General features: G+C 35.4%; 1 protein-coding gene across 16 annotated transcripts in view; it reads left to right on the top strand.

The window, feature by feature from the left end:
* BIRC6 (baculoviral IAP repeat containing 6) overlaps nt 1-13382 on the top strand; it is a 268324-nt gene that overhangs the window by 105342 nt on the left and 149600 nt on the right. For 15 of the 16 annotated variants that reach the window (XR_012121905.1, XR_012121902.1, XR_012121903.1 and 12 more), the window contains 6 exons: nt 4868-4999; nt 7571-7786; nt 8362-8545; nt 9147-9302; nt 11288-11421; nt 12080-12233. Coding sequence is in view for 13 of the 16 variants with exons in the window: in XM_073214568.1 (XP_073070669.1) it covers nt 4868-4999; nt 7571-7786; nt 8362-8545; nt 9147-9302; nt 11288-11421; nt 12080-12233 (976 nt within the window). In the remaining 3 variants the exon portion in view is untranslated. The remainder of the gene's footprint in view (nt 1-4867; nt 5000-7570; nt 7787-8361; nt 8546-9146; nt 9303-11287; nt 11422-12079; nt 12234-13382) is intronic. The other variant, XM_073214570.1, reaches the window with a different exon arrangement.

Raw genomic sequence — 13382 nt, 5'->3', positions numbered from 1 at the left:
CAGTCTCTGGGTTAATTCCCAGAGATACTGTGTGTCAGGCAGCCCTTGGGATTGGCTAGGGCACTGTGGGGAGTCGCAGACATGTCGTGTGTGTTCTGTGAGAATAGCGCCCCTTCATGCCTTTTGAACTTTGCGCTGGCTTCCTCTTTCTGTGCTCGGCAGCTGCATGCTGGTGGCAGCCTCTGGGTCTATTCCCCATAGCTGTGCTCTGAAAGGAGACTCTGTGTTTGCTGTCAGTGGGGCTGCTCCTCAGCTGGTCCACAGCAGTAGTGTGTCAGGCAGTTTGCTTGTAGTGCCAGCAGCGAGGAATGAACAGCAGGCTGCTTATTGCCGTGTGTGCTTCGGAGCTGCATTCCCACGCAGGGGGTTAGGGCGCCTGAAGTTCCTTATGATTCCTAGCCTGCTAGGCTGAGTGTGCCAGGACGATTTGTCTGCCTTTTCAATCTTTATCTGTTTAAGACTTTAAAGTGCCTGATTTTCTTTTGTCCCAGGGGAGCTGGCTGTGGGGACCTGCTCTCCATCTCCATCTCGGATTTTACTCTTCTCTTTCTCTAATATCCAGTACACAATGAAATGTGTATGTCTTCCCGGTGCATATTACTTGGGCTTGTTATTTAGCAGTCCTGTGCTTCCACTCCCTCCCCACTCTGATTCTTTTCCTTCTGCTGGTGAGGTCAGGTGGGGGTTGCACTTGGGTCTTGCTGGGTCACGGTTTTGTATCTTACCCCCTTCGTGAGATGTTGAGTTCTCACAGATGTAGATGTAGCCTGGCTGTTGTTCTGTATCTTCTGGTCTCTCTTTTAGGAATACTTGTATTTGCTGTATTTTCAAAAGTATATGTGGTTTTGGGAGGAGATTTCCGCCACTCTACTCACTCCACCATCTTGAACGCCTGCTAGTCCCATCCATTTTTCATGTTGTTTTTCATCAGTGCCATCCATTTTTCATGCTTTCTTGATAGAGTTCTTTTAAAATACAAACCTGTTCCTTTCATTCCTTTTCTAAATTCTTACTGACTTCTGGTTGACCTTTGCTTGAAGGTCAGATTCCTTAACATTGTTTTAGAGTACCTGTCAGTCTCCCTCTCTGTGTAACTTTCAGATTTGAAATTTGGTTAGCCATGTGGAATTTGAGTTCCTGGCCTACCTACATACCCAAAGCAATTTTCTCATCCAGTATTTTTTCAAGTACTGAGTCTTCCTTCCTTCCTTCCTTCCTTCCTTCCTTCCTTCCTTCCTTCCTTCCTTCCTTCCTTCCTTCCTTCCTTCCTTCCTTCCTTCCTTCCTTCCTTCCTTCCTTCCTTCCTAACTTCCTTCTTTCCTTCCTTCCTTCCTTCCTTCCTTCCTTCCTTCCTTCCTTCCTTCCTTCCTTCCTTCCTTCCTTCCTTCCTTCCTTCCTTCCTTCCTTCCTTCCTTCCTTCCTTCCTTCCTTCCTTCCTTCCTTCCTTCCTTCCTTCCTTCCTTCCTTCCTTCCTTCCTTCCTTCCTTCCTTCCTTCCTTCCTTCCTTCCTTCCTTCCTTCCTTCCTTCCTTCCTTCCTTCCTTCCTTCCTTCCTTTCTTCCTTCTTTCCTTCCTTCCTTCCTTCCTTCCTTCCTTCCTTCCTTCCTTCCTTGCTTCTTCCTTCCTTCCTTCCTTCCTTCCTTCCTTCCTTCCTTCCTTCCTTCCTTCCTTCCTTCCTTCCTTCCTTCCTTCCTTCCTTCCTTCCTTCCTTCCTTCCTTCCTTCCTTCCTCCCTCCCTCCCCCCCTCCCCCCCTCCCTCTCTCCCTCTCTCCCTCTCCTTCCTTCCTTCCTTCCTTCCTTCCCTCCCTCCTTCCTTCCTTCCTTCCCTCCTTCCTTCCTTCCTTCCTTCCTTCCTTCCTTCCTTCCTTCCTTCCTTCCTTCCCTCCTTCCCTCCTTCCTTCCTCCCTCTCTCCCTCTCCTTCCTTCCTTCCTTCCCTCCTTCCTCCCTTCCTCCCTCTCTCCCTCCCTCTCCCTTCCTTCCTTCCCTTCTTCCTTCTTTCCTTCCTTCCTTCCTTCCTTCCTTCCTTCCTCCCTCCCTTCCTCCCTCTCCCTCTCATTCCTTCCTTCCTTCCTTCCTTCCCTCATTCCTTCCTTCCATCCTTTCTTCCTTCTTTCCTTCCTTCCTTCCCTTCTTCCTTCCTTCCTTCCTTCCTTCCTTCCTTCCTTCCTTCCTTCCTTCCTTCCTTCCTTCCTTCCTTCCTCCCTCCCTCCCTCCCTCCCTCCCTTCCTTTCTTCCTTCTTTCCTTCCTCCCTTCCTCTCAACTTGTTTTTCAGACATGAGTTCATGTCAGTTCTTCAAAGAGATCTTCCCTGGTTTCCAAATTAGGATAGCACCCTATATAATATGTTCCCCATGTATGGTATATTTTTCCTTTCATCATGTACATCATAGTTTTGGATAGCGATTCTATTATTTTGCTGACATGAGATTTATGAATTTCATTGTGAGTAAATGATTTCTTACAGTATTAGGAATCAAGCACAGTGCTCTTTTACGCCTGATTTCTTTTGCTCAAAGTGATATGTTTGAGATTCTTCCCTCTTGACTACTGTTCCATTATTTGAATCTTGTAAAATCTCTTTATCCATTTTATTGTTACTGAACCCTTCAGCTTGATTTATTCACTTGTTTTTTTTTGAAGTTTAAATAAATATGCATGTATATGTTTCTCTCTTTCTCCAGTGTGCAAATGTGTGTGTGCACACACACCTTTGTCACCCTTTCACAGAAGTTCATGCATTAGAATGTGGCTTTATCTCAGGGTTAGAATATAATTGTTGATTCTTACGGTTTCTTTCTCAGTTCTGTGATCACTCTTAGAATTACACATAAAGTTTATTTGATGTACGTTTTACTCTGTGAAAGTGAATTTATCGCTGACATTAGATTTTCATGAGCTGGTACTTTACCATAATTACTTTTTTAAAAGTCTTTCTCTTTCTCTTTTAGTTTAGACAAGATTATAAACAATATCCTTAATACCTAGGGTGTTGTCAATAAATTTTTGTATAATTGATATAAGATGAAATTATATTTTTATATCTAAACTCTTGGGATCTGGCAAATTTGTGAAAGCTTTAGGCTTTTTTAAAAATGTGGAATTAGCTCTAAATTACTTATTTTCACTTCTAAGGTTTTTAACTATTAGCTATTTGATCTTTTGCAAAAAAAAATATGAAGCTTTTGTTTCAATTCCTTTTTCCTTTTGAGACTCTTACCTAATTATAGGTGGTACTGCCTTGCATCCTTTCAAATTTAGCTCAAATTTAGTGAGCACTTAGTGTTTTATACTTTCTGTGTTTAATTTAGGATATAAAGATGGAAAACAAACCTAGAGTATAACTGAGTATTTTTTTCTTAGTAAAATATTAGTGGTTTATTCTATACTATGAAGGACATTGTTGGGATAGTTGGCAAAATTTAAAGTGGTCTGAGGAGTGGTTGGTAGTACTGCATCAATATCCCTTCTCTCATTTTTATGGTTTTATTATGGTTTTATAGGAGAAGGTCCTGTTTCTAGAAAATACACATGAAAGAATTCAGCGGTGGATTGGTCATCAGGTTGCTAACTTATTCTCAAATAGTTTAGAGGAAAAATATCTTTTCAGAGTAATCACAATTATTCATTAAGACTGTGGTTATTTCAAAATAATTATATTTTTTTATTTTATATTTTTGCTTGATTTTAATTATGTGTGTTAATTAGAACTTTTAGGACCATTTTCTGAAGACTGATTTGTAGCAGTTCTCATAACATAATGATTATTTAATACATGTGCATGCTGGTTTTATTTTAGTATAAATTTTCTTCATGTATGGTGGTAAGCAAGGGGATATTTCTTTATATTAAGTTTTTTTCTTGGTAACAAATATGTATCAATCGTAGAAATTTAGGAAATGTTATTTGAATAGGTAGGTTTATTAAGTTCTTAACTATATTATTCATTTATAATTTTGGCTATAACTTTCACTTTACAGTAATGTTCTGCATATCTGAGTATTTGGGGAAATGATTGCCATTCAACAGATTTCTAAGGTCTTTCTCAACAGACATTTTTTTCTCTCCTTTTTGGTCTATTTGTTCATTGACTACTGACTAGTGATTGCCAGGGATTAGGAATGGGGCAGATGGAATAAGATGGAGGGCAACATCAAAGGAAATCCTGAGGGAATCTTATAATTGAAGTGTTCAGTATTAACTCTAATGGTAGATACCTCAACCAGCACACATGTAGGTTTCTACACAACTAAAATACACAAACAGACACAGGAAGGAATGCAAGTGAAACTGGAAAAATGTGAATAAGATTTATGAATTGTCCCAATATCAATACCTTGTGGTATTATACTACAATTCTGCAAAATGTTATTGGGAGAAACTGGGTAAAGTATACAAGAAACTCTGTGTTATTTTTTAGAATGGCATATGAGTCTACAGTTAATAAAAATTATAAGTAATGAAAGACAAAAATATTTTTAAAATCTCTTGAGGGAGCTTCCCATGAAAGCAAAGCTAAGAATATTGTGCAGTAAAAATATTTTCTCCATGTATTTAAAAGTAGTTGTTTTCCTCTATTTAAAAAGAGTCAGTCCCATTAGTGATTTATATAAGAAATTCTTCCAGTTATATCCCTTCTTCCGTGGGTAAGAAATTGATTAACTCTTAATTATTACATGGAGAGATTTTGTAGTCAGGATTTAGAAATGATTTAAAAAAAGAAAATGTGAGACAGTTAAAACTGGATCTTTCAGGGAATTAACATATTCCAGTGGTTTGATGTGTGAATTTTGTGAGGAGTATAACAATTTACTTTGTTGTTTTTAACATTGTTAGCTATAACTTTAAACTTTTTTTTTTCTTTTAAAGCAACTTAACCTACTAAAGGCCAAACAGAAGGCTTTAGTAGAACAGATGGAAAAAGAAAAAATACAAAGTAACAAAGGATCATCATATAAGCTTCTGGTAGAGCAAGCAAAGCTGAAGCAGGCTACCTCAAAGGTATGGTTTATACTTTTTAATGTCATTATCTTAGAAAAGTAATTTCCCTTTTTAATACTTTAAGTTGAGTAGTTAAGTATCTTTAATAGTGATCAAGAAACAGATGCAATTCTGCTTATCAACAGAAGAATCTAACTTTTTTTGAGAGATGGTAACTTTTCAATTGAAGTAGCATTGATTGACAATCTTATGTTGGTTTCAAATATACAATACAGTTGCTTAACAGTTACCCATATTACTAAATCCTCACCCCCCACTAGTGCTGTTACTGCCTGTCAACATGGAAAGATGTTATAGAATCATTCATTATATTCTCCATTCTGTACTGCTATCCCCATGGCCAGCTTATATTATGAGTAAGAATTTTTGTACCCCTTTATCCTCCTCACCCTCCTCATGCACCCATCCCACCCCCTTTCCCATTGTAGCTGGTAGTCACTTCTCAGTGTCTGAGTCTACTGCTGTTTTGTTCATTCTGTTTTGCTTTGTTTTTTTGTTTTTATATTCCACAGATAAGTGAAATCATGTGGTATTTGTCATTCTCCACCTGGCTTATTTCACTGAGCGTAGTGTCTTCTAAGTCTATCCATGTTGTCACAAATGGCAGGATTTCTTTCTTTTTTTTTTAATGACTGAGTAATATTCCATTGCATGTATGTACCATATGTACCATATCTTCTTTATCCATGCATTTACAGATGGTCACTTAGGTTGCTTCCATGTCTTGGCTATTGTAAATAATGTGATAACCATAGGAGTGCATTTATCCCTCTGAATCAAGGATTTTTGTTTTCTTTGGGTAAATTCCTAGAAGTGGAATTACTGGGTTGAATGTTACTTCTATTTTTAGTTTTTTGAGGTACTACCATACTGCTTTTCACAGCGGTTTTAACAATTTTCATTCCCATGAACAGTGTAGGAGGGCTCCCATTTCTCCACATCTTTGCCAACACTTGTTACTTCTTGTCCTTTGGATACTGACCATTCTGATTGGTGTGAAGTGAAATCTCAAGGTGGTTTTGATTTGCATTTCCCTGATGTTTAGTGATGTGGAGCATCTTTTCATGTGCCTATTGGCCACCAGTATTTATTTGGAGAAATGTCTGTTCAGGACCTCTGCCCATTTTTTCACTGAGTTATTTGTTTTTTGGTATTGAGGTGTATGAGTTCTTTATCTGCTTTGGATGTCAGCCCCTTATTGGATAAATCATTTACAAATACATTCTCCCATGCTGTATGTTGCCTTTTTGTTCTGCTGATGGTGTCCTTTACTGTAAAGAAGCTTTTTAGTTTGATGTAGTCGCACTTGTTCATTTTTTGGTGGGGGAGAAGGTAGCTTTTAATGATAAATGTAGATTTAAAGTATTTTTCTAGTGTATTTCTTTTATAGTGGACTGTGTTCCAGTAAATTAAAGATAAAAGTCTCAAAGAAATGTACAGTTTTCCTAAATATGTCCTTCTAAGTGAACATTAAGATCAATAATTTATAAATAAAATGACTTGATGTGTACTTTTTTAATGTGGGAGATAACCTTTAAAAGTACCAACCAAGTTTGTCTATTGTGTTTCTATAAATAAGAGATTATAGTTATTCCAGTAGATTTTGAAATAACTTGAATTAATACTCTGTATTGAAGTTATGTAGGTTTATCATCCACTTTTGTGAACTATGTTTAGGATGGTTTGGTAATGTTTATTTAAGATATTAGATGTGACTTAATGTAGCCTATCTATAGAATTTTGCTTTATTGAAATTCTGTTACATATCCTATACCTTACTCTAAATCATACATTAGATATATTGGTAGATCTCCAAACTTAAAAGAAAAAAAAGTTTAAAGTTTTTTTTTTTTTTAGCTTTAGGATACATAATTTATTGTTTAAAATACACAAGTCATACACAGACATTAGAAAATCAGTCTCCAAAATACTCAGTAAAGATGCTTGGGTGACACTTATAAAACTCACCTAGTAATCTTCTTCTCTTTGGCAGACAGTTTTGAATCACTATCAGTAGGTTTTAGTAAAGTCAGTAGTTCATCCTTGGTTGTCTTCCGTGTATGGTCAGAATAATCCCTTTGAATCAGTTCTCTGGCAATAAATATATCATGTGTCTCTGTTTGGATCTCTTCCCTTCTGAATGGCCTTGAGCTTAACAGTGACAATTTTATGTAGAGTTCCAGGAATCTTAAAAACATCTTTTTGATGATCCATTAAAAGGAGTACCAGAAGATCAGTTTTGCCTTTGGATAAATTCTTATTGTCAACAATAGCTTTTGAGAATATCCTTTTTACAACCATTCTGTTTTCACTTTCTTTTCTGTAATTTAAATTCAGAAGGATGTGCTGCAATGGCCATGAAATGCAGCAGTCTTCTAAATTCTTTTACATATCCTGTACCTTACTCTAAATCAGACATTAGATATATTGGAAGCTTATATTTCACTTAAAAATTTTCTTGTTTTGAAATTGTACATTTTCTGAGTGAATATTTGCATTCCTAAATAAATTTGAACTGAAAGAATTTCATTAGATAAGCATTAATTTAAGTTTGCAAATTTCTCCTTACAGCACTTTAAGGATTTAATTCGGTTACGTAGGACAGCAGAATGGTCTCGCTCTAACTTAGACACTGAAGTTACAACAACAAAAGAAAGTCCAGAGATAGAACCACTTCCGTTTACCCTGGCCCATGAACGTTGTATTTCAGTAGTCCAGAAACTTGTCTTGTTTCTTCTCTCCATGGATTTTACCTGTCATGCAGATCTCTTATTATTTGTTTGTAAGGTGAGTAAACTAATAGGTATAATATATAATTAAAGACTTAGATGGTAAGAAAAAAATTAAGAAAATGCAGTTCTTAATTGATTTTTGATTAAGAGAAATAGTAGTGCCTTTACTGGTTTTCCTTTTATGCAGTTTAGGTTTTTTTTATGTGCCTTAAAATATTTTAAAAATATTTTTGTCACTTATTTCTCAGGAGACCTGACTTAAATTTTAATGTAGATTTGAAATGAAGGTAATGTGGGCATGTCTCTCTCCAACCTATCTTTTATCTATTAATTGAAAGGAGCTATACAAATAAGTGCCAAATTATAGTAATGAAGGGGTTTTAATGTCCTTAAGGCCTTCCTGTAGCATATTCATTGTTTATAAAAATTATTTTAAACTATTCTACCCAGATTTTTAAACAAATTTTAATATTTTATGCATGAAAATATATTTCTTTTGCATTCCATTTCAAGCATGTTTTTTGACACCAAAAGCCTATACTATCATTGAAGGCTGTTTCTCTAATGCTTTGTTTTTGGAGAAAACGTATAATTGCTTTTAAGTGTATGATTTTATAAAATGTATTACAGGTTCTTGCACGCATTGCAAATGCCACAAGGCCAACTATACATCTGTGTGAGATTGTGAATGAACCCCAGCTGGAAAGACTGCTATTACTTTTGGTTGGAACTGACTTCAATAGAGGAGATATATCTTGGGGTGGTGCTTGGGCTCAATACTCCTTAACTTGTATGCTCCAGGATATTTTAGCAGGTTTGTCAGCATTTCTTCTTCATCCTCACTTGGCTAAGTAATGTTTATAGGAAACGAACCCCCTCTCTTAATGTTATACAACAACTATTTAGAATTAATTTTGCATTTAATTATGTTGACAGTTGTAATAATAGTTAATGTTATCTTTATGGGGGCGGTGGGTTGTCAAAGTGCAGGAATGCTGGAGCTAGTTGGCTTCATGATTAATACCTCAGTGGGCTGCTTAGTAGTTTTTTTGTGGCCTTGAGGAAGGGACTTTTGGTACCTTGGTTTTTTCATCTGTAAGATAAGGATAATAAAGTACCTTTCTTATAAAATTGTTTTGATGAATAAGTGAGTTTATATAGTGATTATACCAACTCCTTGTTCATATTACACATTTTGTGTTTTGTGCTAGTTACTTGTCTTTAGCATTTGAAGGTAATACAGTGGGTGCTAGCATTTCCTTAAATAGTTGAGGTCTCATTTGCCTCAGACTCTTTTATGGTTGGTTGAGGATACATGCTGTGATATGTGAACAGAAGGATAAAGTATGCTTTAATATGTTTTGGATGTCTCTTTATAAATTATTAAGCAGTTAGGACTGTCTCCTTACATACAGGAGAATTGCTGGCTCCAGTCGCTGCAGAAGCCATGGAGGAAGGACCAGTGAATGATGACGTAGGTGCGACAGTGGGAGACTCTGATGATGCCCTTCAGCAGTCTTCAGTTCAGTTGCTGGAAACTATAGATGAACCTCTGACACATGATATCCCAGGTACATTCTTTTGAGTTATGTTGTATTTTAAATATCCTTTGGTCCTTTTTTTAAAAATGAAAATGTTTCTAAATTAAGAATGTTAGTGACATATAAAATTAATTTTTATATTCTTCTATCAGATCTTTGGTCTTAGTAACCATTATCAGTTATTTTCCTAATAACTATGTTTTGCTTTGGTTTTCTGACTGGATGCCCATTATAATGAAATGCTGCCTTTTCGTATTTTCCTGGTTATTTTGATATGGTCTGATTTGCCTATGTTGAAGAAAATACAATCTTGAAAACATTTAAAGGTAATGGAGTGGTGAAGACAGCAATCTAAAGGTTTTTGTTCTTTAAGATCCAGCTGTTTTGGTATATTTTTTTCTCCTTTCTTTGTTTTCTGCCTTTTTAAAAACTATGTATCTTAGCATGCTCAGTCCTTACTTTCAAGACTTAAGTTAATACCTATATATTGCAGGTGCTGTGGTAATTTCAACCATTTGTCATTCCTTAATCTTACATTCTCTCATGATTTTATCCTTTCTATCTGATATTCCCTTTAATTGGAATAGACTTCCACCTCTTGTTTGCATGATGAACTCCTTATCTAAGATTCTCGTAAAGACTGCCCTCCTCCAAGGAGCTTCTTCCATCATCACCAGCAGTGTTGGAGACTCTGCCGTGGATGCTGCTTTAACTCTTTGTTTATCTCTGAAAGCACTTATCATGTTGTAGTTGGTTTCATTTCTGTAGTGTATCCTCACCTCTGAACCTCTGTTAGTTTATTGGAGGGTAGAAATTTATTTATCTTCATGTACTCAAACCCCAGTATAGGCATTTGTTGGACATTCTGTAATATGTGTTAAATAAGAGGATGGAAGGGTTGTAAAGGCATAGAAGGCTAGTTTAGAATTTGGAGACATCTGAGAGCAAAATAATGTCTAATTCATATTAGAAAAATAAGGTGACTAGAATCCTTATAACTTAAATCTTCTTTGCTTTTCACTTTAATATTATATCATAATGTAACACAATGAGTTACATATTAGAGGTAATGAATGAATATTATTCAATTTAGAAATGGTTAATGATTATTCTTTTATTAAAGTATCATTGATATATACAATCTTATGAAGGTTTCACATGAACGACATTGTGTTTTCAGCATTCACCTATGTTATCAAGTCCTCACCCCCACTGTTGCAGTCACTGTCCATCAGCATAGTAAGATGCTATAGAGTCATGCTTCTCCATGCTGTACTGCCTTCCCCATGACCTCCCTACATTATGTGTGCTGATCATAATGCTCCTTAGTCCTCTTCTCCCTCCCTCCCCATGCACCCTTCCCGACCCCTTCCCTTTGGTAACCGCTAGTCCCTTCTTGGAATCTGTGTCTGCTGCTATTTTGTTCCTTCAGTTTTGTTTTGTTATACTCCACAAATGAGTGAAGTCATTTGGCAATTGTCTTTCTTTGCCTGGCTTATTTCACTGAGCAAAATACCCTCCAGTTCCATCCATGTTGTTGCTAATGGTAGGATTTGTTTTTTTCTTATGACTGAATAATATTCCATTGTGTATATGTACCACATCTTCTTTATCCATTCATCTATTGGTGGACATTTAGGTTGCTTCCATATCTTGGCTATTTCAAATAGTGCTGTGATAAACATACAGGTGCACATGTCTTTTTGAATCAGGGAGTTAATAATTATTTTTAATAGCAAAGTTTATATAACTTGATTCAACAAGGCTAATTCCATGATCTTTTTTCTAGGAAATAAAATATTATTGCATTGTCATTTTTAATTATGTGTTATACAGTGATACATTTGCATACTTACTAATGATGAATTCTCAAGTGTAAACATTTAGAGACTTTTATCAGTAGAAACATATGTTACATACACTTGAACTTCAATTTTTTTTGTAGGTAAAAGCAATATATTGGTTAAATTTTTTAAATATATTCCACCAATAAAATTACTTTAAATTATTTGAAGGTGCACCTCCTCTTTCCTCTTTGGAAAAAGATAAAGAAATTGATCTTGAACTACTTCAAGATCTGATGGAAGTTGACATTGATCCTTTAGATATTGATTTGGAAAAGGATCCTCTTGCAGCCAAAGTTTTTAAGGTATGATACATTAGAGTATTCCTTGCAATTAAAATTTTTCATCTTACACTTTTGTCTTATTAATTACTTCAAAGAGGAAAGTATATATATTTATCACCAAATGTAACCCATTATTCATTGTACTCAAAGTTTATTAAATTGCTATAGGTACTATAGTAATATTTTTATAATACCAAGGGAGTAATATAAAGAAAAGTTATACCCTTTTATTAATATAGCTACTAATATTACCTTACATATTAGTAAGAACCACTAATAAGCATGGGGAAATTTAGTTACAGATTAGTAACATTTCAAGCAGCATTTAAGCTCATCTAAGCCAAGTTCATGCAGGTTCTATTTCTATGTTGTCTCAATTTTTTCTACAGGAGATATACCCCTAATACTTTATATTCTGTTTGTGTGTAAGAGCTTTTATTAAGGATGCTAGTTATCTCTTAGGTTCTAATTAAATAAGATATCTTTAGATTTTGGTATAAAATAGAGAATATTATTGAACTACTCCTATCAATTATTAAGATTACAAGTATGTTTTGGGAATTGAAAGGATGGGGAGAGTATTTATTTTGTAGCCCTATTTGAGTTTAGATAATGTAAATAATATGTCACTCTTAGTGAAGAAGCAAAAATAAACCACAATTTTTTCCATTCTTTTAAGCCAATAAGCAGTACATGGTATGACTATTGGGGTGCAGATTATGGCACCTACAATTATAACCCTTACATTGGAGGTCTTGGAATTCCTGTAGCAAAGCCACCAGCAAGCACAGAGAAGAATGGATCACAGACAGTTAGTGTTTCAGTGTCTCAGGGTAAGTGTGTGTTTATATTTTAAGGCATATGCAGTTCTTAAAACAAGTCCTAAATTGATGGATGTGTGCTTGAGAAGTAGAGCCTGAGTATATGCTGAGAGGGTTAAGTATCACAGGTGTGCCATGAGAGGGATATTCAGACCTGTGTCTTCCTCAGTCAGTTTGGAGGAACTACCATTTATGGTCCATCTTTTGTTTGTCAAACTAACACCTAGCAAAATATATTCATGATTTATGTGGGATTGCCAGTGGTTTTAATTAATTTTGCTTTTTTTCTTTTATACCATTAATAATAAACTTGTATTTTATTTGTAAGCAGAGTAAAACCACATTGCATATTATTTTTGTACTCTTCTTGTCACTGTAGCATATATAAGACTTTTCTTTTTAAATAAAATATTAAATTTTGGAGCAATCATACATTTAACAAATAGTTGCAAGTATAATACAGAGAACTTTTGTTTTCCTGAACCATTTGCTAACCGTTGTTTTGTTTTGTTTTGTTTACAAAGCAGAAACATTCATCTGTGTAAGCACATCAGGAAGCACATTCCATCAAAGTCAGGAAGTTCATATCAGTACTAACATTCAGACTCCATTTGCATATTTCAGCAGTTATGTCTAAATAAAGTCCTTTATGCAAAAAGGATCCAGAGGAAAATCATGCATTGCATTTAGTTGTCATATTTCTTCAGTCTTACCCAGACTACCATAGTTCCTCAAAGTTAACTCATAACCTGGATGCTTTTGAAGATTACAGGCTAGTTACTTTGCAGAATGCCCCCCCATTGGTTTGTGTGCTGTATCATGACTAGGTAGTGTTAGGCATCTTTGGCAGAAGTGTCACTGAAGTATAATGGTTGGGTTTTTTTATTGCACTGTAGTAGGTAGCTCATGATTTCAGTTCGTCCACTACTGTGGGGTTTTAACTTTAATTACTTGATTAAGGAGGTGTCTGCTAATCTTCTTGAATTGCGAAGTTATTCTTTTCCCCTTTGTAAAAAAAAGTTTTTTGTGGGAGTGGGTTGGCAAACTGGTATTTGGAAACTAATCTTTTTTTTTAAATCATTTAGTCTTAAATAGAACCATGGTTTCTTGTTTTATTAAATGGGTTGTAATTTGTTATTATTGCTTATTTATTTGTTGGCT

Source organism: Manis javanica, chromosome 1 (genome assembly GCF_040802235.1).
Source record: "Manis javanica isolate MJ-LG chromosome 1, MJ_LKY, whole genome shotgun sequence".
In the NCBI taxonomy this organism is placed as follows: domain Eukaryota; kingdom Metazoa; phylum Chordata; class Mammalia; order Pholidota; family Manidae; genus Manis; species Manis javanica.
The sequence above is the reverse complement of the archived record's forward strand: the minus strand, read 5'-3'. Positions and strand labels throughout refer to the sequence as shown.